Below are 25360 nucleotides of genomic sequence, written 5' to 3'. Positions count from 1 at the left end.
TGGCGTTGCAACAATTTATAAGATTATTCTTTAAAGGAAATGGTTCTTCATTTGCGAAGATTCAAAAACGGTGTCATAAAAGGTTTTGGGTCGTGAAGGCATAAAGTTTTAATAGATATAATTGTTATTTCATTAATAAATTCAGGTGTGGGATTAATTCTTCCATGAAGTTCTAATCCCAAATGATGAAGGTTTCTAACAGCACATCGCTGAAATGGTCGGGACAATATATTACCTTGTTACAATACCGTCTAGAAATCTATCTGACTTACCTCATCACAACAATAATGCCGAGGTGAACTTACACGCCATAAAAAACACACGTGGTAACTCCACGAGTTTTATTTTTGATCCAGCTTGCATTTGTCTAGTGCTGCGTGACTTCGTCACGTTTGTAGCATTGTCGTCCGTCCGTGACCTCTACGTTGTGTGTAGTTTCTCAAGATCCTTTGACGTTGTCAAATAATAACGCATTAAGAAATCACTTTCTCGTTTAGAATTCGTATTTACATTCTACGATCGGGTCCCCATCCGGCGCAATTTGCTTGCTCTCTAGATACTTGATACTCACGATCTTTTTCTCAACTGCCGCGATCCGAGCAGCTTCAGCAATAATCGTATTCATGCGCGAAGCTCGCCAGTGAATGCGCGGAGTTCCTTTGCCCTGCACGACGTTGATGAAGCTGTCGAGCTCAAGCAAATACGCTTGTCGGAAGCGTTCTGGAAACGAATGCAGCAGCGCGTCGGCCGTAATGCCACCCGTAATCGACTGCACCATGGCCGTTTTGCTCGGATTTAGCACTTGGAGCATGCCGTGTTCCCCCGAGACCTCAATTCGCTGGTCGTAGCCATACTCGGCACTGCGACTGAGATCCATGGTGCATACAACGCCAGTCGTGGGGAATTCAAGCCACACACTGGCCTTATCCATCACGTTGAGCTGTCGTAACTCCGCGGACAAGCTCGTGCCGTACGCGTAAACCTTCGTGGGGTACTCACCTACGAGGTCACACACGTAGTCAATGTCGTGTACTGCGAGGTCGTGGAACGGATCCCCACCAGTCTTGAGGAACTCCATCGACGGACACGGATGGTCGCGGAATACTGTGTGGATTGACTGGAGCTTCCCAATGCTCTTCTTGTCCACGCACTGGACTCGCAACGCCTCATAGCTCGGATCAAATCTTCGCTGGAACGAGCAAAAGAGCTTGATGTCGTTCGTGTGGCAAACGTGGTACGCCGCATCAATTTCAACCACCCGAGCCGCAACAGGCTTTTCAATGCCAATCGCCTTGAGCTGGGTGCCTAACACACCCGCAGCGCACTCGTTAATCAGACTCAAGTGCGTGTGGGTCGGCGTCGAGATCCAAATGCCGTCGAGTGTCTCGTTCTTTCGGTTAAGAGCGTCTTCTGCTTCCGCAAGCGTCGACAAACACTCGGTTCCATACTGTCGACTCATTTCTTGCAACTGCTTCGCGCTCGCATTCGGGTCGATGATCGCAGCGATGGAGACGCGAGGATCGTTCTGCATTCCAGATAAGCGAATGCATCCCATGCGCCCCGTGCCTACCACTGCCAAGTTGACGCAATTGGCCTTCGATGCAAAATGGCGCTTCGCAGACACGAGTCTCGAGGCACACGAGACGCTGCGAGATGCGCGCGCCAAGATCATCACCGGGGCAGATTTTTTACGAGGGTGACTTGCGCTGTTAAGCGAATTATCAGATAAAGTTCGCCGATATACAACCAGTCGGTAGATTCTAGAATTTAGCTGTAACCTTATCTATATGGCTACTTCAAGGCAGTACCGTCGAGCATCGTATTTGTGGTTATCTTCCGAAGATATAGAGCTTTGGTCGTGACACTAAAAATTCTCTTCAATTTATTTTTTGGCAGCTCGTTTACGTCTTTTAAGAAAAAATCTCTTAAAAACCGTGTTGAGTTTTGATTCAGAAAAAGGGATTGAGCGTGCATTTTTTAATTTCTCTAAGTTAGGCATGTGAAGCAATCATGCACATTAAAGTTACCGGTAATATTTTAAGGCTTCATGGTCATCAATCTCACAAACAGCAGTTAAAAACTTGTAAATAGTTAAGTTTTGAATACTTCGCATGACACAGCTATAATGGTCAGCTGCCTGAGTAATGCAGCAACTATGGCCGCGCAAGGTAGAGCGAGGTCGTGCAAAAAGATTTTAAATTTGAAAAGTAGAAACAGTGCTGCCCGGTCATCTACAAGTAGCCAAAGCAGATCTCGAAAGGCATCGAACTATAGCATTTGTAAGAAATGAATTGTCACAGCATGGTCTATCAATAGGACTGACTGGACATATGATAGTCAATGCGCAAGTTCGCAAGGATGAACGTATCGCGACGAAAAGAAGACAAATTTTCGTCTTCCGATTTTCTAACACGAATTCACAAAGCTCCATTTACTAAAAACAAGTTTAAATTGGGATGGTATTAGGCCTTGTTTTCCAATATTTGTGCAAACACAAATTATGGAATTTTGAAAATCAATATATAAATTAATAATAAAAGTTGGAATATTCTGGTCGAAGAGATATTAACGTCACTTCAACAATGTTTCACGCGACGACATCGATTTATAGTTTGCTGTCATCGACCTCATACATATCCAGATGAATTCGTCGTTGTAGACTTGCACCAGTCCACGCCTAGAAACTCAAACACGTCAAACTTCGGGTCGTTCACATTGACGTTAGTTATACGATCGTAGACTTTTCGATACTTGAGTGCCTTCTTCGCCAGCAGCACGCTGGTGCTAGAATTTGTGGGTGACGATGCGTCCACAATCAGGTTTTTGGTGCGCTCTTCCGCGCGCTGGCGGTAAGCCTCGTCGCGATAGCAAAGTCGAACGCGGTGGATTGCCCTTGCATCAGCTCGACGAATTGTCTGATTATTGGCAATCAGTCTATGGTTGCGACACTGCGACGGGCAAGCTTGCTTGGCGTCGGCCACCGAGGTATTGAATGGGATCTGTGCGGTGAGGACCATTGCTCGGTTTAGTTGCGTGAGCCTGATGGTTCAAGTTGAAAAGTGATTAGAGAGTCATTGTAGTGATTATGTAGAATCTTTCGCAGACGTAACGCCGGTGAGACCATGGATTGCCCGATTGGCTTCGTCGTGCCACGACGACTTTTATGTCAAAATTGTAAGAAGTGTGCTCTCTTTTTGAAACGTCACAACTGATAGGAAACGCAAAATATATTGAGACCGTTATAAAAAATCACCCTCTTTTAAGACGTGTCAAGGAGTTCTTCGTTGGGTCTACACAACATATTTAAGAATTGTCCCACACTGTTTGAGATTGTCGTCCGGCATCTTGTATGCCATCTATAATCTTAATTTTAAAAAGTGATCGCAATTTGATTCACTAACGGAAAAAAAATCACTGGCAACTTCCGTCCATTAGAGTTGACAACATAGAAGCGCGACTGTTTAATAGTAGCAGCGTGCAACATTCATCAACGGCAGTGAAATGAAACATGTATGGTTTTAGTGCCCGTAAATGTATTAATGTACAAGATTTTCAGATCTCTCTCCTAACTTGCAGGACGTCAACTGAATTGGCAAGCAAAACTTGCATATTTCTCACTGTCCGCCCTGCGCAAGTCTGGATAGGCTCTATAAGCTTTCATTGGAAGCTAACGTAAAAAATGAAATATGTTTTTAACATGAAATTAAGCAGCTCCCCCCGGCTCCAATTACTACCATTTCTTAGCGTTAAAGTATATATCTACTTAAGATTTACTTGTAATTACAATTACAGTTGCTCATAAGAAAGTTTATTTAGGCAAAGACAGAACCATATTCCAGCAAATAACTAGTCCAATGTGAGTAAGAAATGATTCTTATGTTTCTGTTCGTCGTCTTGATAATAATAGTCATCCCCGCATTCAACATTCCGTCGATTTTAAGTATACAAATCTTTAAACCACTAACCCTTTAAATTATTTCAACTCGAACAATTTTATGAGGCATCAATCGTTTTTTAGGTCAACTACACGAGAATGAGCAGCATCTTCTCAATAGCTTATGAAAGCGATGGCGCCGCATCTTCTACTTCTACAATGGCTTCAATTTCCACCGCCACGTTAAGCGGTAAAGCGTTAGTACCGACCGCGGATCGCGCGTGCTTGCCTTTGTCCCCGAAAATGGTAGCCAGCGTGTCCGATGCACCGTTGATCACACCTGGTTGAGCCGTATACGTGTCTATGCAGTTGACGAAGCCGGTGAGTTTAACTATGCGCTTGATATGGTCCAACTCGCCTAGCTCTTCTGCTCAGCAGCCAGACAGTCGACGTTAGTCGCTAGATTCTCTATACTCGACAGAATCGTGAAAGTCAAATACCATACTTTTAAGTGTAGCCAGCAGAGCGAAAACGACTTGCTTTGCGGCAATGTATCCCTCCTTTGTCGTCAGGTCCTTGCCGACTTTGCCAGTAATGAGCTCGCCCGCGGCAGTCATGGGCAGGTGGCCAGCTATGGAAATACGCCCTTTCAGTAAGCATTTGTCGACAGTATTGCAAGAATCATATACCAGTGTGGATATAGCTCCCCGTGCGAACGACGTTCACGTAATTCCCTTTCGGGCTGCCAGCAGCAGGCAACTCAATGCCCAATTCGGCCAATCGATCTTCAATTTTTCCCATATTAATTAGAAAATGAAAATTTATAAAGTTTTTACTTAATCTTCATAATTTCAGCCAACTAGCCTTCATCTAAAGAGTCTCCGACATTTGCGGCCTCGATGCGTCATTTTAGCCACTTGTTGAAGCCAAGGCCGTGGCTCGTTGCGGCGCTGCCCGCGGCGTTAGGCGTCACGTACGTGTCAAAGCAGCAGGAAAAGTCCCGGTGCAAAAGTTTCATCCCGACGTCCGAATTCCTCTATGAGCCTCTTTCGGAAGATCGGGCCTCGAAGGATAGCATTGAATTTAACACCAAGGCACCGCTCTCCAAGCGCATGGAGGCATTGATCTTGCGTGTCCAGGACGAGATCTGTGCTGGTATTGAAGCAATTGACGGCAAAACATTCCATGAGGACTCGTGGGAGCGCGAAGGCCACGGTGGAGGCGGTCGAAGTCGTATCTTGCAGGATGGAAACGTGTTTGAAAAGGCTGGTGTCGGTGTCTCGATCATTCACGGGACCCTCCCACCTGCTGCTATTAAAGAAATGACCCAGCGAGGCAAAGATCTAAAAGAAGGCGTGGCGCTTCCATTCTATGCCTGCGGCGTGAGTCTCGTCATGCATCCCCACAATCCCATGGCCCCCACGATTCATATGAATTACCGGTATTTTGAAGTCGAAACCGGTTATAATGACGCCCAAGGCAAAGCAAAAACCATTGGCTGGTTTGGAGGCGGGACCGATTTGACCCCGAGTTATCTCTTTGAAGACGATGCTCGTCATTTCCACGCTGTGTACAAGACGCAGTTGGACAAACGCGACTTATCCCTTTATCCTGCGTGGAAAGAAGCGTGCGACAAGTACTTTTACATTCCTCATCGTCAAGAGTGTCGTGGGATTGGTGGCTTTTTCTTTGATGACCTCACGGACACGTCAGAAGAGCACTTTCAATTGATTCGGCAGTGTGCCAACTCGATGTTAGATGCCTACGTTCCGATACTAAACAAACGCAAGGACATGCCGTTTACACCACAGCAGAAAGAGTGGCAACAAATGCGTCGAGGACGGTACGTCGAGTTTAATATCATGTACGACCGTGGCACGAAGTTTGGTCTTTTAACCCCTGGGTCACGGGTCGAGTCAATTCTCATGTCATTGCCACTCACAGCCCGTTGGGAATACATGAACATCCCCGCTCCTGGATCCTGGGAAGAGAAGACGCTACAAATTCTAAAACACCCCGTCAATTGGCTTGACGTGCCTGCTCTTGACCTCGAAACGCTTTCAACAAAGGAATTACTCGACGAGCTCGTAAAACGAAGCGAAAAGATGTAAAAAAAGCATTGTTCGCGTTTAAGTACGCAAAACGAACCGTTGCTAAAACCTTTTGTAAAACGTCACTTTTTTAGTTAATCGGAAGCAAATTGTTGTTTTCGCTGCCGTTCGTATTCGGTGTAATTCGCGTCATAAAACCCCACTTGGCCATTCCCCTCAAACGCAATAATGTGCGAGCATATGCGATCGAGGAACCACCGGTCGTGGGAAATCACGAGCGACACGCCATCGAACGTCGTGAGTGCGTTTTCAAGCGAACGCAAAGTGTCCACGTCCAAATCATTCGTTGGTTCATCGAGCATCACGACATTGTGGCCACCGAGCAGCATCTTGGCCAAGTGCACGCGATTGCGTTCCCCGCCACTAAGACGACTTACTTGTTTCTCTTGCATGGGTCCTCGGAGATTAAAACTCGCAATGTACGCACGCGTATTAATTCGATCTCCGCCAATTTCGACAAATTCATTGTCGCCGGAAATCTCTTCATACACGGTTCGACGGCACCTCAATTCCTCGCGGCTTTGACTCACAAAGCCAAGACTCACCGACTTGCCGAGCTCCACGCTTCCTTCATCCGGTGCCTCGATTCCAGCAATAATATTCAAAAGTGTACTCTTTCCCATCCCATTTCCACCCACAATCCCCACAATCGCATGCCGCGGGATCTCAAACGAGAGCTTCTTAAACAACACACGTCCATTGTCGAGCTGTTTGCGCAAATTGTGCACTTGAATTACTTTGTTGCCTAAACGACTGCCCGACGGGACTACAATCTGTCCTTCTTCGACACGCAACGACGCTTGAGAGCCACTGGATTCCATCTCTTGGAGCTTCCGAACGCGTGCTTTCGTTGCTTTCTTACTCCCTTGATGGTCTCGTGACCACGCAATCTCGGAAGCAATTTGCTTGGCCCGAATCGAATCGCTCTTGCGCTGCATATTAAATCGATTGCGACGTTGCGTGAGCCATTGCCTGTAATTGCCTTCGTACGCATACGTTTCGCCTCGATCGAGCTCCAAGACCCACCCGGCAACGTTGTCGAGGAAATACCGATCGTGGGTGATTGACAGCACTGTACCGCGATACTTTTGCAGATAATCCTCGAGCCAATGCACCGACTCGGCGTCCAAGTGATTCGTGGGCTCATCGAGTAAGAGCAAGTCGGGCTTTTCAAGGAGTAAACGACAGAGTGCTACGCGACGTCGTTCGCCACCGGACAATACTTCGACGTTTGCTTCAGCTGCAGGGACTCGCAACGCGGCCATGGCTTTGGCAACTTCATGACTTGAATCCCAGCAATTGAATTGCTCAATCCGATCTTGGAGCTGCGATTGTTCTTCTAAAAGGGCATCGAAATCCGCCTCGGGCTCGCCCATGGCCATTGAAACTTGGTCAAATTGACTTAATAACATCTCACTCTCTTTCATGCCATCCATGATGTTTTCGTACACGTTCTTGTGTGGATCCAGGTGTGGCTCTTGTGGCAAATAACCTACTTTCAGCCCGTCTTTGATCCAACGCTCGCCATCAAAGTCCTGCCGCACACCAGCAATGACCTTAAGAAGCGTAGACTTGCCACTTCCATTTGGTCCTAATAGACCAATCTTGGCGCCACGCAAGAAGCCAAGGCTCACGTGCTCGAAAAGACGCTTGCCACCTGGAATGGTCACGCCAACGTCTCGGAGATGGCACACAAAGTCGCCAGGAACACCACCACCAGCGTTGGATGGAGACGAATATTGACGCAAGGCATTGTACGGGTGCTGCACTGCTCTTAGAGAAAAAGCGGACAATTGGGAATTCCGGAGGGTACGCGGGGCAGCAGGAAGCCAACGGGACAGCATTTCTAGGGATGGTTGCGACGCTAGCGTACAGCAACTGCTGAGCAACTTTAAAGGATCAGTTTGATTTGCAACTTAAATGATGGATATTTTAAAAATAGACTAGTCAACGTTCCCCTTACAGCTGAGGTGATGCCTTCCTGGACAAGTGATCATTCGGCTATCACTAGATCAAACGCTGCATGAAACCAACCGTCTAATCATATCGATTGCGACCAGGCCAGGCGCAATATTGCAATAATTCAATAATAATTCAGATCCGATTACGACGTAGAACGAACCTTTAGGTACTAGCGACGACCGTTATAAAGAAATGGCGCATGTTCTCCCACGAGTCCGTAGCAGCGACGAGTACACTCGACTGAATGCTGTGCTTGCTCGATCTCACTGAATCATTTTTGTTGCGTGTAGACTCGCAATAGCGAGACAAGCGCTGTTCCGAATTGAAACACCAGAAAAAACACACGCATGTATAGACTGCAAAGCTCAGCAAAGCCAAAGTTTTTCTTTCGACGTGCATTTCAAAGGCCAAATATTTGGTCAAAGATTTTGACGCCTCATAGTATGAAGCCATGTTATCATCATCCTGTAGTATGAAACATCAACTTAAAATGGCTCCGATTGGTGGAAAGCTCTGGGAACGTAGTTGAAGTGGTTGTCTTTGTTTTCATTTTTCAATTTGCAATTTCACGCCTTTTAAAGTATCGCAGGCACCATAGTCAAGTCGGACGTTTACAGCTCTCCAATCGTTTTCTCCCAGTTGGACTTGCGAGTGGGCAAGATCACTGACGTGACACCGCATCCTCATTCTGAACGCCACTACATTGAAAAGGTTGACATTGGCAAGGGCAAAGAGCTCGAGATGGCCATGGAACACCGGCCATTTCTTGCCGAGGAAGAGCTAATTGGTCGCAAAGTTGTAGTGCTTTGCAATCTGAAGATGGTTAAGGTGGCGCGCATGGGTTCCACGGGCGCTATCTTGATAGTTTCGAATGATAAGGGCAAAATTGAGCTGCTGGAACCGTGTCCCAAGGCCGAAATTGGTGAACGTGTGTATGCCAGTGGCGAAGACGTGCATGATCCCGTGACTGCCATTCAAATGAAGAAGAACAAAGTATGGGAGACACTGTGCAAAGAAATTACGACGAATAACAAGTGCGAAGTCATGTATTTAAATCGATACCTAGTGCGCTCGAGGGCGGGCCCGGTTCGTGTCGAGTCGCTAACGAAAGCGAATGTAACGAAGTGAGTCCTTCTTGAGGAAAAAAAAAAAAATGCCACATGCTACGACATAAGTCTGAAAACGGGTAGAAGTGTCTTGCAGCTTGCTACTATAAGTCGAAATAAAAGTAGCATCGTTTTATTGAGCTTATTTAAGCGTGAATATTGATTGCAGCATTTGACAAAATAACGAATTAATGTTGCTTAAAATGACCACATTGATGATCAGATATCTAAGAGCCAATACATACAGCTCTTTTATTATGTTAAAAGAGCAAAATTTAAGCGATTTTTAAATAGTTATCTCGTGTATTACAATCTACCTTGTAAATCTACTCCTTTTCTTGGACGTGAATGTGGTACTCTTGAAGAAGTTCCGGATGCACAGGCCCGGGTGCATTCGTCATTAGTTCATTACCCGTCGACGATTTCGGGAACGCAATGACGTCCCGAATACTCCGTTCACCACAAAGAATCGCGACAAGGCGGTCTACGCCCAACGCGATTCCACCGTGGGGAGGAGCCCCATGACTTAAAGCATCCAGCAAGTGCTGAAAGCTTTTTTGCTGTATCGACGACAGTTCCAGCACGTGTTTGAATACAGCTTGTTGCAGTTTGGCCTGATGAATACGAATAGAGCCTCCACCGAGTTCCCAGCCATTACAGACAATATCATAGTGCTGAGCAGTCATCTTCAGCAGCTTCTGTACAATGACAGGGTCTTTCAGTAACCTCTTGTTATCGCTGTCTGCAGAAGCTAAAATCTCTTTCAAAGTGACAATATCATCCGAATTTGGCGCAGTAAATGGATGATGCGTGGCCGATAGTGACATTCCATCGCTATTGTCGTCATTGCTTTCAAATAGTGGGAAATCTACCACCCAGAGATGATGAAAATTGAATGGATCGAGTTCTTTTTGTAGAAAACCCTTTGCATAGAGCAATTGAGCCGCATAAATTCGTAAGCGCCCTAGCACTTCATTAACATGGTGGTACGAACCCGTTGCAAAGATCAATACATCATCCTTTTCTGCTTTTAAACGCGTATTAAGTAATTCAATTTCCACCTTTGATAATTTCGAGGCAAGTGACGATTTCCAATGTTTGTCCGCTTCAATCGTGACTACAAACACGCTGGTTGTCTTGGAGAGAGATTGCGCCATTTGACGCAGTTCTTCCATGTCTTTGCGTGAAAACCCCCCACACGCCAGCGACTTGGCATTAATCGCACGAACTACACGGCATGGACGAAAAGGCTTTTCATTTGCATGAACAAGGGCCGTTTGAAATGGTGGAAACTCGCAGTTCTGAAGCAACGAGTCCACGTCTTGTAGCTCCATTTTGTACCGAGTATCCGGTTTGTCAACACCATAGCGATGCATTACTTCCTTAAAAGGCATGCGTTGAAACGGACTGTCGGGAAGTTCTTTGCCCGCAGCTTTCCACACCTTTTGAATCAAACGCTCGACTAGTGCCATGACATCGTTTTGCGTCACAAAAGAGAGCTCGATATCAACTTGCGTGAATTCTGGCTGCCGATCGGCACGGCCACCTTCGTCACGGTAGCATCTTGCAAACTGAAAATACTTGTCTAATCCTCCTACCATTAACAGTTGCTTGTACTGCTGTGGACTTTGCGTCAAAGCGTAGAATTGCCCTGCCGTGCGCGTGGGTACTAAGAACTCTCGCGCACCTTCAGGAGTGCTTTTGAAAAGCGTAGGCGTCTCAATTTCGAGAAAACCTTCCGAACAGAGCAGCGCTCGAGCAGCTAATGAGACTTGGGATCGTACGGCGAGGTTATGCTGCAGCGCAGAGCGACGGAGGTCAAGGTACCGATAGCGCAACCGCGTGTCTTCATTTGCTACTTCTGAACCCATGGCAACTTGAAGCGGCAAGTTTGTGCACGTATTAAGTTCGATAATACTGTCTACTACGACTTCGATGCTGCCCGTAGCCATCTTATCATTGCGCATGTTGGGTGGACGAGTCCGAACAACGCCTGAAGCCTGGATGACGGATTCGGGTCGAAGGTTTTTTACGACTTCATTTGCTGTTTTTAAAAAGTCTTTCTCCAGCACAAGTTGTGTGACACCGTAGCGGTCTCGCAACGAAAGGAACGAAATGGGACCAAACGGACGAATGGCATCCACCCAACCGCTCAGCGTCACGCATTGGCCTTCGTGCGAGTCATGACGAAGCTCGCCACAAGAGTGGGTGCGGAAAGAGCTTAGCGATCGAGCGATACATACTGCGCGCGTTGAGGCTGCATAGCGTAGCCTAGACGACAGCATACACACACTAAGCAATGATTAGAGCCGAGGGAATGTCATTATGACCTCCTACCATGAAAAACAACGATACATAATGTGCACTTAATGTAGCCATGTGGCAGCATTGCTTAAACCAGCCATTTTCGCGATGGTGGCGATAGGTGTATTTGTATTAACTGCAAAGGGTGTGGTAGTGACAATTCGAAACTCGACAGTATTTGTGTTGCCATCTTCCGACTTGGCTACCCAAACGCTATTGCAATCTGAGGTCTTGCAAGAGAAGGATGGCGAAGCCAAAGCTGCTGAAGATGATGACGACGTTAAGACGAAAGCTACAGAGCGAAAACCACCTGCTAATCGTATCACAGCTGCTGAGCTATTCTGTCCGCAAGGATCTGCAATCTTGGCACTTCTTTTAATTGTGGATGAGCGACGACTAGTGCACTACGAATTGAATCTAGAGACGAAAAGTTTGGTGCTTAAGGCGTCCCGCTCAGTGCCTCGTAGTGCTACGTGCATGACAGTTGGACATGTAAAGCTTTCGAATAAAGAGATCAAGTACGTCATCATTGTAGGTCAAAAGACCGGCGAGGCCGTGGCCATGCCGTTTCCCGATATTAGCCGCGATTTAAAGACATTGCTGGGCCACACCACATCCATGATCACCGACATCGCTGTAAATTATCACTCGTCGCTGCTGCTGACAGCGGATCGTGATGAAAAGCTTCGCGTGTCCAGGTTTCCCAATGCTGCGATTATCGAAAGCTATTGCTTGGGACACGCAGCGAGTGTCACTAAAATCGCATGTAGTATAGTGACACCAGCGCTGGTGGTGTCGACGTCCATGGACAACACGTTAAAACTGTGGCAAATGAGCACAGGCACGTTGCTTGCATCGGAAGTACTGCTCTCTAATGTTGAGGTATCGCTAGACCCGCTGGATATCAATGCTGATAACGACAACACTGGCCGCTTGGCTGCGAAGAGTCTAATTAATGTGTCACTTGCAATTTGTCCGAAGACAAATATTGTTGCAGTGCTTGTGAATAACGAATTTTTACGGCTTTTCAGTATCGTTGTTGCAAACGAAGTTTCTACTTTATCGGAGCTAGAGATCTCTAGCGAAGACGTAAAGACGCTGCTTGCGGGCGAGCCTTGCGAGTTGCTATTCACAGAAAACGAGATGCTTGCTGTGTCGTATAAGAAAAATCCCTTTTTGCAGCTATTCACGATTTCGGCAAGTGACAAGAATTGTAAGTTGTCGCCCGTTCACGTTGCGCCCACGGCGTTTGATGAATTTCGGAATGTCGCTTCAAATATAGGTGCGTATTCTGTTAGCGTATAGATGTTAGCTTTACTAACTGTGCTGCGACTGTAGGTCTCGTAGTTTATGACGAAGACAAGGCGTTAGATGCGCTCGAAGATGGTCTGAAAAAGAAAAAGGCTCGGATTGGCGAGTGGAACAAGAAGATCTTGGGTGCAAATGAGAAATACATGTCCAAGTAAAAGTCCAGTCTTGTAAACAATCTCTCATATTTTAATTAATCCATAAAAATAATAGATTTCCTTCTGTAATTCATAAGCGGTTCGTTCAATTTATTCCTCGTAGCAACTCAGAAAATAGGAATAACAAATTCAAGAATGAAAAATGTTTATAACTTTGTTCTCACCTTTTTTCGATTATATACAAAAATAGCAATACAGTCAAACCGCGACCTTGTGACCAATCACGGGAACGTAACTGAGCGCTGTGACGGTGACGCCCTTGATCGTGCCATACGTAGACGAAGACGCGTGGACCACCTGCGTCTTCGTGTAGTCCGCCACGCTAGCGACAGTGCCATAAACCGTAGAGGTAGCCAAGACGACCTTCTCCGTCGTATAGTCCTTGACATTCGTAGCCGTGTCGACGGTAGCCCCTACAGCACCCGAGACTTTCTCCCCCGTCTTTTTAACAACGTTAGAAGCGACGTCAACAGCCTCGTTTTTCTTCTGTAGCGCGTACTGCTGGCCCGAATACAGCGTCTCGACCACGGAAGTAAGCGTGGCATCCACCTTATCGTCCAGAGCATTAATACCAGGGCCCACCCACGCCTCGTCAATCTCATGCAGTGATTTCCCACTGACCTTTTCGACCACGGTATTCGCTGTGTTCTCGCCAAAGCGAGCAAACGGTGCCACGACGCGGAAACTCGTCGTGTACCGGTAGACATTCTTCGTGGTGTCATAATAGTACCCCACCCGCATAAACCACGGACGATGCGTCTCGAATGTAGTCAATTTGGTCTCGCTCGACTGCCAGTCGGTGCTGTACACAAGCTGTGCCATACTTGGCGTCTGCTTGGCCCCAAACGTAAACGTCAGTTGTCGATGCGGCTGGTGGCTCTGGAATGCGGCCAGCTTCTTGCGGGCACTCACAATGGGCTTTTTGCCCTTTTCTTGCAGCAATTCAATCGTGAGTGTGGCGTCCGCCTTCGCGTCGTGCACCCGCAGCGTCGCGCTCTCGTCAATGCGCACATTATGCTTCTGAAACTTGGTTGTGTGCTCGGCCGTTCCCACGGCGATGCGTACGGCCAGATTCTTGTCATTAAAATGGGCCTCGCCAAATTTGGCCTCAATGCTTTGGATCTTGATCGTTAGTGTCCCGGACGTCAGCATGTTGATGAGTTGTGCGCGCGGAATTCCAAAAATTGAGAAATGAAAGTTTAGTTTTACATTTTGAGGCAGAGAGTAAATCTAGAACGATGCAAATCTGGCGGCGCGCGACGATCTGATTTTTTCTTCTTGGGGACTGAATGGGTGATGCGCCTCGGACATCATTCGAACTGGAAGCATCGGCACAGAGTCAGGCGACACCACTGGCCCTATACAGTGTGATCTTGACGACAGAGCTATTATCGACGCAACAGCAGCTTTTTTAAAGAGTACTAGAGTGTAAATAGAGCGCCCACGATAATGATGATTTAGGCGGCTGCCGACCACTTGCAACGATTAGTGGATCCAAATTTTCTGACAGCCAGTGTGGGTTGAAACTTAAAACTTTGCTGCAGCGGTTGCAAATTAAACCGGGCAAGCAGTTTCTCTCTACTCAAGATGCCCCGTTGCAGTGCCGTGATTATCATGTGCAGATTGAAGTGAAGATAACGGTCGACACGGAATCAAATCTACGTTAACGGCACTATTTTTCATAGAATTTTGCTTGAGCACATATTTTTTGGAGAAATGTTCTAATTTGTGCTTACAAGATTTGTATGTAGGCCCCACTACTTATCGACTCGATGCCACAATTAAGGTCAGAAATTGTTTAAGTGGAAAATGGAAGCAAGCTGCAGCAGAAATTTTGTTGATAATTTGGGGCGAAGAAGCAGTGCAACCGAATAGTTTAATGCAAGTAGCTAACCAAATAGAAATACGAGTGTCTACAAAACGCAAGAGGAGGTAGCACAGCCCACTCCATCGCTTCTGACTTCGATTCAGCGCAGTGATTTGCGCCAGCATTCTTCTCTACTTACTGTATATGAGCGCCTTCACATGACCTCTAAAATAGGCACGTGACCAGCGCCAGTCTGCGCGAGTGAATCCGAAGACGGCAAGAAGCTGACAGTCTATTGAAAGCTTGCACTGGCCATAATTATCCATCGGCGCAGTTTTAACTGTAGATAACAAAAAGTTACGCCGCCATATCTACGGGTCATGATGTCCAGTACACGTACTGCAACCTACACGGGAATGATCTTTTTAAGTTGAAGTAACGGACCCACTAATTAATCTAATGACTCGAATATTGGTCATGAAATGTCCAAATGACGAGCTATACGTCATTATTCTGTGAACAGAAGTCGGCAAAAAAAGTTAAGAGATTCACCAAGTCCGCCCCCAAATTTCTCAGCCGTTATTAGTGCGACACCATACACTTTATGCAGCTGCGAGGTCAACCTGCTTCCATCTGTCTTCTACAAACTTCAAAAGGAAATATCGCAACATTTGAAAGAACTTTTATCGTAAAGTACCCATCCCGGATGGGCGAGAGGGCGTGCAGGCAACGGGAGAGTTTTGAAATGGCTGCATTTTTGCTCAGGCCACACTCCCAATTCATTTCCAAATTGGCCGCCAAAGCGCAAAGCCTTCGAGGGACCAGGACAAGATGGTGGTGTCAAAACCACTGACCGTACAAGGTGCGTATCCCAGATTTGAGTGGTGCCTCTTGTAGACTGACGTTTGCTGTTTGATTGGTTGACTGCAGTTCAGCGACTGGAGGCTGATGATAACAAGAGGTTGGACGAAAAGCTGAGTGTTCAGCTCGCTGTAGGCAACGACAAACGACAAACCCAATTCGTGTCGGTGGGATCTAAAATTGGCGACACGTGGAAGTTGTACGTTGATAGAGTTGGAAATTGCGATGTTCTTGTAGTCCTAATGGCATTAATTGGATTGCATTAGTGATGTAAGCTCGATGGCGGATTCGGCGAATGTCCACATTGAAGTGTTCGAGGAAGGAAGAGAGACGCCGTTGGTTTCGGAGAAACAATCGCTACGGGAATTTGCGTCGAAGAATCAGATGACGTTTACGTATGGCGCTACTTCGGATCCTCACACGATTCGTCTCGTGATGGATGTTGACTATAAGTCATCGACGCAGGAAGGCATTGTCGCAGCTGCAAGTACGCATCGCCCTTGGTTTATGCGTGCGTCGTACTACTACACGACGACCAAGAATGTGTATGACTACGCAACGAGCTTTGTGTTGGTGAAGCCATTTGCGCGGTTGGGCGAAGCTACAGTCAATACGGTGCTGGCAACAGTAACGGGCAAGACACTAGCGGATGTCGACCAATCGTTGATGGTGCCGGTTCTTGGCTCGGTCGACAGTAAAGTGGATGCGACTATTTCAATGGCGTTTACCAAGCTGTATCAAGGACAACTCTTTGCGGTTAATACCAAGAACAAAGCGGTTCGTGCAGTGTCGAATGTGGTGCACAAGACTGGCAGTACTGCAGTCAATGCCACGACTTACACGACGAACAAAGTGCTGTCGACATCGGGCGCGGCAGTTGGCGCGGTGATTGGTGTGGCTGAGTTTACAAGTTCGCAGGTGAAGCACGCGTCGTCGTCGACGTTTGGAGCGGTGCGTGGAGTGACGTACTTTTTCCTGAGTCATGTACCGATCCTCGGGCCCAAAATACGGGCTTGAGGTGGGACGGTCGACGACAGATCAACCCACCGGGAATTTACATGCAAAGGGCATTGAAGCGAGTGAATTATGTGTTGCTACGTGGACAAGAACTTTCAAGCAGGGCGCAATTATTGTGAATGCTTGAACCGCGAGGGATTGGAGAGCATGACCGCGGGCTAAATTCCGACTGCAAGGGATTATCATTATTATGAGATGGATACGTAGCATTAAAAGCAATATATATAAATTGTTTTTTCTTTTCTGCGTTTCGTTGTTGGGATAGAATATTCGGTATCGGTATAAATTGCAAGGCTCTGGCCAAACTTCTGGGGCATTTACACTTTGCAAAACGCAAGTCTGAGCAGCTCATCAGGCATCCTGGACTTCTCGTAGCTTTGGCACATAGGCCCGACTTCAAAAGCCGTAATTTTCGGCAAAGAAAATTTGGACCTACGCAACATTCTTGGGTCGATAGCAACATTCTTGGGTCGATAGCTACACTAGCTAACACTGTAGCTCGATGACAAAAAATATTGTTCCTAAAAAACGTATCTGATGAAATTTCTTTTTATGAAAAGTTTCAAAATGAATTTCGTTTGAAACGGCAACAAGAAGGATTATCATTTGTATCAATTTCGACAATAAATGTGTCACACCAATTCTGGTTAAATTAAAGATTTCTGTTTTCGTCTTTCTCATTTCAAAATGCTTTGACTCGATAAGAAAAATGGTCACACTGTTCTGTGCGATTGCAGATGCCGCGGGAGGCGCATTTCCAGTGGATATCGATGCGGGGGCGACGATTGGACACCTGAAGAAGGAGATCAAGAAGGAAAAGCCGAACAAAATAACGTGTGACGCAGACGAGCTGCAGCTCTTTATGGGGAAGAAAGACGAGGGCCGCGGTCCGTGGGTGACGGAAGCTGAAGTTCTGAGCAGTGTGGTGGACACCACTGGCCTTAACAAGTTATCGTTTTCACACTTGAAGCTGCAAAACATTGGGCTGGCTTGCGGTCAATTGGGTCAAGTCAGTGCTGAAGAAGAAGCTGCTGGTAAAGGTCCGGTTCACGTGATGGTTGTCCCTTCGGAGCCAGTACCGCCACAAGTTGTTTTGTGGCTTCTCACTGGATGCGTTGATGACGCGCTTGCCACGAAAGGAATTCGCAGCAAATTGTTCTGGATGGCATCATCCCGCACTGGATACTACGATCCTGCGCGCCGCATCGGCGATAAGAATGTCGCGTTCTGGTATGAAGACAAGAATTTGTGCTTCCATGTCTTGTTCAAAGTAGGTACGTGTTTTTTTTTGCGTGTGTCAATTCGTTGCAAAGGTTATCATTAGCGGTTTTACGATGTTTACAGAAAGTGACGCCCTGAAGTTTGAAACAGGCTTGCTTAATGGACCGCATACGCTAGGGTCTCCGTTAACAGGCCATCAAATTGAAACACATCTTGCGCAAACTCGCGCTGTTTCTGTCGATCTCAAGCGCATTATCTACCACGACTATAACCCAAACGATTCGAAATCTCGAGAAAATACCATTTCATCGTTGACAACAAGTGTTTCGATATTGGACTTATCCACGGACGAATTTCGTTATCAGCGAATTGAACACGAAAAGTTTTTTAAACCATATGGGAAAGCCGAAAGCTGTCATTTGGTGTCGAGAAAGGACAACAGAGACCACCAAAGAGAATATGGCAAGTACGATCGTGACGTAAACAACCGACTCGCACTTTCTCGCGAAATGCACGGTTGGTTTGATGGTTTGAGCATTGAATTTCCCATTGTCAACATGCTTCCCGGAACGATTGAAGATCATCCATCAATTGGCGATAGACGAAAGGTATGTTGAGAGTGCACACTTGTACAGCGAGTAAATAGAACTGACGATTGGTATAGGTTGAGATCTTGGTGAAGGCATTCGATGCAGGTTGCAAGGATCGGGTGTTTAGTCGTTTAAAGGATGGTTCAGCCGATACCGACGACCCGCTTGTGATGAAGACGTTTGTGCACGTGAAGGATCCAGACACCTTTTGTTTGTGTTTGAGATGGAAGTACAATAATAACGCACAGCTTGCAAGTAGCTTTTTTGAAATCACTCCGGCAATTGATTAAGTAAAAGAATTGCACAAAGTGCAACGGTATCTTAAATAAGTACGCACTGAGGAAGCCTTGCATAGCTACCCGTGCGTAAATGAAAAACTTGGCCCAGAAATAAAATTTGAGCGATAGAAAGTAAATGACCATTTTAATGGTGTTCGTGCGACTTTATAGAGTGTCATGTTACAAAGAACCAAGGCGATACAGACCGCACCAGAATATACAATTGCACGTGACACAGCTTCTTGGAGACACTTCGTTGAACCATAAGCATAGGCAAGAGTTGTAAGATCCAGACAGAAGGCATGGTGACAAGACTACATGAATATTTCGGGTCTTTCTTCGCCGAGAGCGGCATGTACGTTTTGCCTTGATCGCTCTTAAACTATCCACGCAGTCTACGGCGTGGACACGCTCCTTCTGTGATCATTACTAAAAAGATATATTTTAAGCGTGCCGTACTTGGCGGTCGTGAGGGACTCGCGCGTGGTCGGATCGGGTCCCAACAGCGAACAGATCTATTGCTGCCCGTCAGCATTTCCATGCCTTAAAACTTCTTTAAGCACGAGTACTCGCGAGAAGCAGGTTGTGCGCGAGTACTGCCGAATGCTGCAATTCGCGCTCGCGTCCCGCACATTCTACTTTATCTACGACCTCGATCTGAGTCTCTCGACTCAGATACGGGCGTCCGCGTCGTCGGCTGTGCAGCGCCCGTCGGCGCTCTATGCCCGTGGAGAGGAGGATTTCTTCCGGAACAAGGCCGTGATGGCCAAGTTCATCGAGTTGGGGATCGTGCCCGTGATCTCTGGCTTTGTAAAGGTCATTAAAAATGTGTGTCAAGTCAAGAGATTTTAATATATATCATAATTAGCAAATTAAAGACTATTTTACTACTACGTACAAAGCAAAATGATGCTGTGCATACAACGCCAAACTTTGTTATTAAATCCATAGATTTACCGTGGATGGAACTGGTCCATTTATGCAAGTTTTCCTTTTACTGCTATTATTATTTCAGCAAAGGCAACTTGCCTTCAGTCCGCAACGTTGCACTTCCGCACTGCAGGATTTGCAGCTTTCACTTCCATAATGAAGCCAAGGTGCAAAAGGGTAAATGGATGCCACATTCGCGGCAGTAGCGGTGCAGCAACTTCATTGCGCCTCTAGTGCGTCACGGGACACTATCAAAGCGATGTACTGGAGAAGCTTTAAGGAAGAAAATATTAGGAGTGATGTCCACACAGATACTCGCATCGGAAATCAATCCGTTCGTATCCTGTGTCAGCAGCCGTAGGGTCTCAAATAAGTTTCTTAGCTATTTTTTTTATGCGACACATAAGGTGGTCGTCCAGTTGCTTGCGTGGAGGGACTAAACATGTCATCGCAGCAATCTCGACAGATCGTGCGAATCTTGAGTTTCTTGTGCTGTTGCTGACTAAAGTACGAACGTCGACTGCGATTGCCTTGGTTTTCGACCGGGTCCGTTAAAAGGCCTCTTTGTGCATTCGCAATGCTATCGACGGACGCTTGATAGCCGCACTTTCGACACAGCGAGACCGAGTGGCAAATATCGCAGAGATATCGCTTCCGGAAGAGTCGAAAGCGTTTGTGGCAGTGCTGACAAGCAGTTGCTTTTTCATTCATCGTACTTAAGGACCGCGACGTTAATCGTAGCATGCCAAGAGGAGTCTGAGCAGTGTCGACGCTGCTTCGAGCACGAGTCGAGAGGTTCCTTGGCGTAGTGGTCGTATCAAAAATGCTGCCACGTTGACTAGGTTCGGCCTCAATGGACCGCGACCAGCTAGATGTCGACGTTGATAAGTGTCTAGGGATTACAGCTGACGCTCCTTGTCCCAGCGAGTTCAAGCCTCCTTCAGGAACAACTTCCTCAGACGTGCTCTTCCGTATCCGCTTCAATCGATGTTTCCGTGACTGAGTTCCTTGTGCACCCATCACACTGGCTCGCATGAGTCCATAAACAGTCAAGAAGCACGCAAAGAGAAGCCCAAGCGACGAAATGCCGTCGGCATCCAAAGAGCTGACGAAAGACGCACTGGAGCTCGTACTTTTTCTTTCTGGTAACTCCACCCATTGAAAGTCATACGCACTCGAGACGTTGGCGCGAGAAATCGTCTGGACGCGGTAAATATACTGCTGTTTAGGCTTGACGTCCTCGTCGACGAGTTCGAACAGCTTGTCGTCCAGTAATGTCGTCCACACTGGCAAGTCATCGCTGTTTGGATATCGCTCAAGTATAAAGCGCTCAATTGGCCACTCCAGTGTCTCTAAGCCACGCCATCGCAGTGAAATAGCGTCACAAGTGCCAACTGCGACGAGTAGCGGCGGGTGTGGAAACAGGGGATCTTCAAAACCATTTTACATACGTCGTTTAGCAGAGGTATACCAAAGTAGAAGTTCGTAGACACGTACATTGGCGCACAGGCATTGTATTCATTTCCATATCGACGGGGAAGACGACTGTCGTTCGCGAGTCATCGGCTTCACGGCTGCGATGCAAGTACATGGTTTCATAGAGCGTCTTAATACCAGGCACTGCAGCAGACACAATAATAAAGTGAGTCACGTCGTGGTGCTGCACCTGCGTGCGTCACTCGTACCTCGGACGTCGAGCGCAAGGACCAGCATAGAAAGCATGCCGCTGTAAGTGTTCCAAAGCCTTCTTCTTGCCGACAAGCACACACAATTGCCTTTCCGAGTCGTGGGACTCGAGCGGAAAAAAAAGGCGAACACAGCCGACTTTACTCTAAACGAAATCAGATCGAAGCATACTGAAAGCAAGGGCAGTAGAATCTGGGCGGTAGTGTATACATACCGCCAATCGAACATCCCAATTGGCGTGGGCTAGAGAAAAGACCAAATCGAAGCAACCCATTTTGAGCCGTCTACGACTGCACAACACACTTTTAATATGCCGTTGCGAGAAAAAGCAGTTTTTAATCATCAACTTTTTTCTTGAAGCGCAAAGATTAAAGGATGCCGATGTGATGTATTTCTTTTCTATTGATTTTTGCCCGGCAGCCGGCAGTTGCGGGATCCACTAAAGGTACCACGTCTCTATCGACGCATCCCTGCCGGGGATTAGGAAAAGCCTGATTCGGAGAGCTAAGGCAATGCTGATTAATGGAGTAGCTTTTTTTAAGAGCCATTCTCTAGATCTATAAGGATACTTGATTTATCAAAAATAATGCCTTTCCTCGATCACTTGTAAAAAGTGAACAGAAATTCAAATTAGAAGGCTGACTGTTATGTTTTTTCGTCTGCAGTACCACCATAAACTGCAGCTCGAATGTATAAAGCAATCTACATTTAGCGACCTCTACTTGAACACACACATTTAATATTTTTGTTCGCACGTTTACTCCTGCAAAAATTGTTAAAATAGCGTTAGCATTTTCGGTATAAACGGTGCGGGTTTTCCTTTGGCATACGTCAACAAATTACTGATCGAAGTACTTACTTGCGAAAAAAATTCATCCTATACGTTTCCATTACAAACCCTGATTCACTATAGAACACCAGCTTGCTGATCTATTAAATTATGCGTTCCCGTGCAGAATGCATGCCTCCGATTCAACATTTATACATTACCATGTTCGCCTGCTCTGTCTATACCACGCCTAAATCCAGCCACAAATATTGAGCAGAAGCTGTCGAGAGCACGGTAAATTGTGGTTAGTATTCGCTCACGAGTTTCAATCCGGAATATGACGATAAAACTACGAAACTGTAATTAAAATTAAGCATCAGAACTTAAATTCGCTATTTAATCGCTCCTTAGTGCAGCACCAGTATTGAAACCCTAGAGCATTTATTCATCTCAAAAATTCACATTAATGGTCATTAGAATGTATTGCAATTATTTAAAATTGCTGATAAGGGAGCTCCTCCATCACTTATCCGTACTTTTCTGTGCCAATAACGTCTTAATGTCTTCCTCCATTGACATCGGTTGGTCCTTAGGAGCAAAACGCTTGTATGGCTGGCCATTGCGGTCGACCAAAAACTTGGTAAAATTCCACTTCACAAAGTCCCCAAACGAGCCCGGGAGGTTTGTCTTCAAGTATGAAAAAACTGGTCGAGCCGCCGCACCGTTGACGTCGTGCTTCTCAAAGAATGGAAACGTTACATTATATTGCTTCACAAACGACATGATCTCTTCGTGCGTGCCAGGCTCCTGCGCAGCAAACTGGTTGCATGGAAACGCCAACACTTCGAAGCCCTCGTCCTTGTGCTTTGCGTACAACTGCTGCAACTCGGGGTAATTCTTGGGGGTTAGGCCGCACTTGCTCGATACGTTCACTGCAAGTACGACTTTTCCTTTATACTGGCTCATGGGCACTTCATTACCAGCCATATCAAAGTCTTTGAGCTCGTAAAACGACTTGATCTTCGCAATGTCGTCTATATTAAACATCTCACGGTACTTTGCTCCCGCGTTGATAAACGAGTTTAGCCACTCCTCCTGTTTCTCTTTGCTTACGGCTGAAAAGATCTCGGTACTTTTCGGGTTTGCGAGCTTGATGCCGTACATCATAGAGGCATCGAATTCAACAGTAGCATCCGAAGCCAAGTCCACCGCAGCCAAAGGCGACGTCTTTTTGTTCTCGGACTCGAAGACTGTCACGCGCTTTTGCTTATCGTTAGCCTCAACGTACACAAGATCTTTTCCGCCCGTTAGCTTCGCCAGCAGTCCTAAGCGCTTGCGGAAGAGGTTGCCGGCCTGGATAAAGCCCTCAGTCTTGCTCATGTCAGTTTTTTTTTTAAAGGCAAATTGGTTAGTTATAATCTTTTTTGCAAGAACCTGTGACATGTGTAGGTGAAGGAATATTCAAGTACAAAATCTGTAACATTTTTCCGTGGGATTGCCTAGCAAGAAGCTTCTAATTTGATCAGCCGATCAGTTGAGTTTCGACGTTTAAATAAAACTGCTAGTTGTTTGATTGACATCCTTGATTTGGCCTTACTGGCGCCCTGTATCGCATTGCATTATTGTAAGTATTTCCAGGCACCTCGTATAAGCTAACGCCAAAATAATCGAGCGAATTGAAAAGGTCAAATACGCTCACAAAGACGAATTACTAGTGCACCCATAATGTAACGGGCTAAAGTTGCCCTAATGTTACACAGTCCTCATTAAGTACATTTGGTACTTAAGGGGATGGTCAATTACTAAATTATAGTAATTAGACCCAACACTCGGGTTTGGTGCACATTTGTGACCAACCCTTGTGGATGTGATGCACATGGGTGCATTCACATTAGGAGGGATGACGCCCAGCGTCATCCATGATGACGGCTAGCGTCATCAGTTACGCGAGGTATCTATAAAGATACGCTCGCAATACATATTAAATGATATCTATAGAGATATCATTTTAATTGGTAAAAATAGGTATTTGTATTTAATTCTATTAAATATAAATCAGTCTGAAATTTACTACCTACTTGGTAAGTGCGCACGAGGAGACGGATTACCGCTCCCGTGACGTCACTTCACCAGAGTTCTTAGTGTGTTGGGTGAGGTCGCTTGCGCGCCCACCACAACTACCTCACTGCACGCAAGAGAAGCAGGTGCAAACCGCTTCCTCGCTGTGCTAGGGTGTGTGCTAAGTAGAGCGTGGCCGCATTACGACGTGCCCGCCTACACTTGGTAGCACTTGAAATCCTTCCCACGACCCGCATCTCTGCGTGTGTACGTGAGGATGAGCCTCAACATTGATTGGGCTCATTTTCCCCACCTCTCCGAACATCATCGGGAGGTGGCAGGGCTAATGGCGCAGGGACTTGGTGAACAAGCCCTGGCCAGGCTCCTGGGTAGTCCTCCTGAGCAACATGTTGCTCAGTTGGAGCAGTTTGAGGCATTTGTGCTCGGACAGCGGAGGGCCGCGTCCGAGGCACAGAGCCATGCTGCGGCGGAGTCCGTCACTCAGACTCAGGATGAGCTGAGGCATGAGCAGGCTCGGAGCGAGGCTCTCAACAGGACTGTTGAGATGCTCTCTGCCCGGCCGCATCAGCCGAGGCCCATTCGGATGGACCCGCCCAAGTTCGATGGAACTGCGGCGCACACGATTGTCCACTGGCTTTTAGCCGTGGAGCAATGTGGTGTCGCCCAGCTCATCGAGGACGACAGCCGGATGGTGTCGTACGCTATGTCGCATCTGCGCGGTAAGGCCTCAGAGTGGGCTTACTCGGCGCTTATGGCGGACAGAAAAGCGTTCCCCTCATGGGCGATCTTTAAGGATAAGATTCGCGCCATGTACCAGCCGCCGAACAACGAAGTGTTGCTTCAGGCGCGCTTCTTTGGGGCGCGACAGGCGAAGCGATCTCTGCAAGAGTATGTGCAAGAGATGCGCTCGCTGTCCGCATCCATAACCGTAGGTCCGATTCCGGAGCACATTAAGGTGCCCACGTTTATGAACGGACTACGGCATGGCCCATCGCGACAGGCCCTTTTCAGAAAGGTGCCGTCGACGATGGAAGAGGCAATCCAAATTGCCTTAGTTGAGGAGCAATCCTACAACAGTGCCTCGGCGACAGCTTGGTATAAGCCGTCGGCCGAGAGGACAGATGCCACTCCTATGGAGTTGGGCAATGCAGACGTGGTCTGTTTTAAATGCGGCAAGCGCGGCCATATGATGGCTCGCTGCTATGCCAGGGTCCCTGCTGGGGCAAAAATGCCCAGCAAGAGGACTCCCTTCCCAAAGGGCGATGGCAAGAACCAGCGTGCGAGACGCATGAGTTCTGC

The 25360-nt window shown here is 46.9% G+C and overlaps 13 protein-coding genes across 13 annotated transcripts; 4 read left to right on the top strand and 9 right to left on the bottom strand.

Annotated features, from left to right (window-relative positions):
- Positions 1-493: 493 nt before the first annotated feature.
- Positions 494-1672, bottom strand: CCR75_001783 (uncharacterized protein; the record flags this gene model as incomplete). Its single annotated transcript, XM_067959884.1, has 1 exon — positions 494-1672. The coding sequence occupies one exon, from the start codon at positions 1670-1672 to the stop codon at positions 494-496; it is 1179 nt and encodes a 392-aa protein (XP_067821079.1).
- A 955-nt stretch (positions 1673-2627) lies between these two features.
- CCR75_001782 (uncharacterized protein) lies at positions 2628-3017 on the bottom strand (the record flags this gene model as incomplete). Its single annotated transcript, XM_067959883.1, has 1 exon — positions 2628-3017. One exon carries the CDS (start codon positions 3015-3017, stop codon positions 2628-2630), a length of 390 nt encoding a protein of 129 aa, XP_067821080.1.
- A 1039-nt stretch (positions 3018-4056) lies between these two features.
- Positions 4057-4675, bottom strand: CCR75_001781 (uncharacterized protein; the record flags this gene model as incomplete). The annotated part of the gene is made up of 3 exons (XM_067959882.1): positions 4057-4301; positions 4380-4505; positions 4564-4675. The coding sequence occupies 3 exons, from the start codon at positions 4673-4675 to the stop codon at positions 4057-4059; spliced, it is 483 nt and encodes a 160-aa protein (XP_067821081.1).
- Positions 4676-4910: 235 nt separating this feature from the next.
- On the bottom strand, positions 4911-5162 carry CCR75_001780 (uncharacterized protein; the record flags this gene model as incomplete). Its single annotated transcript, XM_067959881.1, has 1 exon — positions 4911-5162. The coding sequence occupies one exon, from the start codon at positions 5160-5162 to the stop codon at positions 4911-4913; it is 252 nt and encodes an 83-aa protein (XP_067821082.1).
- Positions 5163-6059: 897 nt separating this feature from the next.
- On the bottom strand, positions 6060-7829 carry CCR75_001779 (uncharacterized protein; the record flags this gene model as incomplete). Its single annotated transcript, XM_067959880.1, has 1 exon — positions 6060-7829. The coding sequence occupies one exon, from the start codon at positions 7827-7829 to the stop codon at positions 6060-6062; it is 1770 nt and encodes a 589-aa protein (XP_067821336.1).
- A 608-nt stretch (positions 7830-8437) lies between these two features.
- Positions 8438-9075, top strand: CCR75_001778 (uncharacterized protein; the record flags this gene model as incomplete). The annotated part of the gene is made up of 2 exons (XM_067959879.1): positions 8438-8468; positions 8537-9075. 2 exons carry the CDS (start codon positions 8438-8440, stop codon positions 9073-9075), a joined length of 570 nt encoding a protein of 189 aa, XP_067821335.1.
- Positions 9076-9379: 304 nt separating this feature from the next.
- CCR75_001777 (uncharacterized protein) lies at positions 9380-11338 on the bottom strand (the record flags this gene model as incomplete). The annotated part of the gene is made up of 1 exon (XM_067959878.1): positions 9380-11338. One exon carries the CDS (start codon positions 11336-11338, stop codon positions 9380-9382), a length of 1959 nt encoding a protein of 652 aa, XP_067821332.1.
- Positions 11339-11465: 127 nt separating this feature from the next.
- CCR75_001775 (uncharacterized protein) lies at positions 11466-13988 on the top strand (the record flags this gene model as incomplete). Its single annotated transcript, XM_067959876.1, has 2 exons — positions 11466-12639; positions 12696-13988. 2 exons carry the CDS (start codon positions 11466-11468, stop codon positions 12821-12823), a joined length of 1302 nt encoding a protein of 433 aa, XP_067821334.1. The 3' UTR covers positions 12824-13988.
- On the bottom strand, positions 13022-13975 carry CCR75_001776 (uncharacterized protein; the record flags this gene model as incomplete). The annotated part of the gene is made up of 1 exon (XM_067959877.1): positions 13022-13975. One exon carries the CDS (start codon positions 13973-13975, stop codon positions 13022-13024), a length of 954 nt encoding a protein of 317 aa, XP_067821331.1.
- Positions 13989-15234: 1246 nt separating the features above from the next.
- On the top strand, positions 15235-16752 carry CCR75_001774 (uncharacterized protein). The gene is made up of 3 exons (XM_067959875.1): positions 15235-15492; positions 15561-15690; positions 15758-16752. The coding sequence occupies exons 1-3, from the start codon at positions 15462-15464 to the stop codon at positions 16506-16508; spliced, it is 912 nt and encodes a 303-aa protein (XP_067821333.1). The 5' UTR covers positions 15235-15461; the 3' UTR covers positions 16509-16752.
- Positions 16753-17227: 475 nt separating this feature from the next.
- On the top strand, positions 17228-18905 carry CCR75_001773 (uncharacterized protein). Its single transcript, XM_067959874.1, has 3 exons — positions 17228-17782; positions 17853-18337; positions 18394-18905. Exons 1-3 carry the CDS (start codon positions 17371-17373, stop codon positions 18607-18609), a joined length of 1113 nt encoding a protein of 370 aa, XP_067821328.1. The 5' UTR covers positions 17228-17370; the 3' UTR covers positions 18610-18905.
- An 815-nt stretch (positions 18906-19720) lies between these two features.
- Positions 19721-21487, bottom strand: CCR75_001772 (uncharacterized protein; the record flags this gene model as incomplete). Its single annotated transcript, XM_067959873.1, has 4 exons — positions 19721-20957; positions 21025-21147; positions 21220-21358; positions 21428-21487. The coding sequence occupies 4 exons, from the start codon at positions 21485-21487 to the stop codon at positions 19906-19908; spliced, it is 1374 nt and encodes a 457-aa protein (XP_067821327.1). The 3' UTR covers positions 19721-19905.
- A 1017-nt stretch (positions 21488-22504) lies between these two features.
- Positions 22505-23362, bottom strand: CCR75_001771 (uncharacterized protein; the record flags this gene model as incomplete). Its single annotated transcript, XM_067959872.1, has 1 exon — positions 22505-23362. One exon carries the CDS (start codon positions 23360-23362, stop codon positions 22505-22507), a length of 858 nt encoding a protein of 285 aa, XP_067821330.1.
- Between the last annotated feature and the right edge of the window lie 1998 nt (positions 23363-25360).

The sequence above is a fragment of the Bremia lactucae genome, linkage group LG5 (assembly GCF_004359215.1).
Source record: "Bremia lactucae strain SF5 linkage group LG5, whole genome shotgun sequence".
Taxonomy (NCBI): Eukaryota; Oomycota; class Peronosporomycetes; order Peronosporales; family Peronosporaceae; genus Bremia; species Bremia lactucae.
This window is presented reverse-complemented; position numbering and strand designations above follow the sequence as displayed.

Coding starts and splice junctions, on each gene's coding strand:
- CCR75_001773 (XM_067959874.1), top strand. CDS start 17,371: ATGGGGAAGAAAGACGAGGGCCGCGGTCCGTGGGTGACGGAAGCTGAA. Junction 17,783..17,852: donor CCATGTCTTGTTCAAAGTAG/GTACGTGTTTTT, acceptor CGATGTTTACAG/AAAGTGACGCCCTGAAGTTT. Junction 18,338..18,393: donor CAATTGGCGATAGACGAAAG/GTATGTTGAGAG, acceptor CGATTGGTATAG/GTTGAGATCTTGGTGAAGGC.
- CCR75_001774 (XM_067959875.1), top strand. CDS start 15,462: ATGGTGGTGTCAAAACCACTGACCGTACAAG. Junction 15,493..15,560: donor AAAACCACTGACCGTACAAG/GTGCGTATCCCA, acceptor GGTTGACTGCAG/TTCAGCGACTGGAGGCTGAT. Junction 15,691..15,757: donor ATTGGCGACACGTGGAAGTT/GTACGTTGATAG, acceptor GGATTGCATTAG/TGATGTAAGCTCGATGGCGG.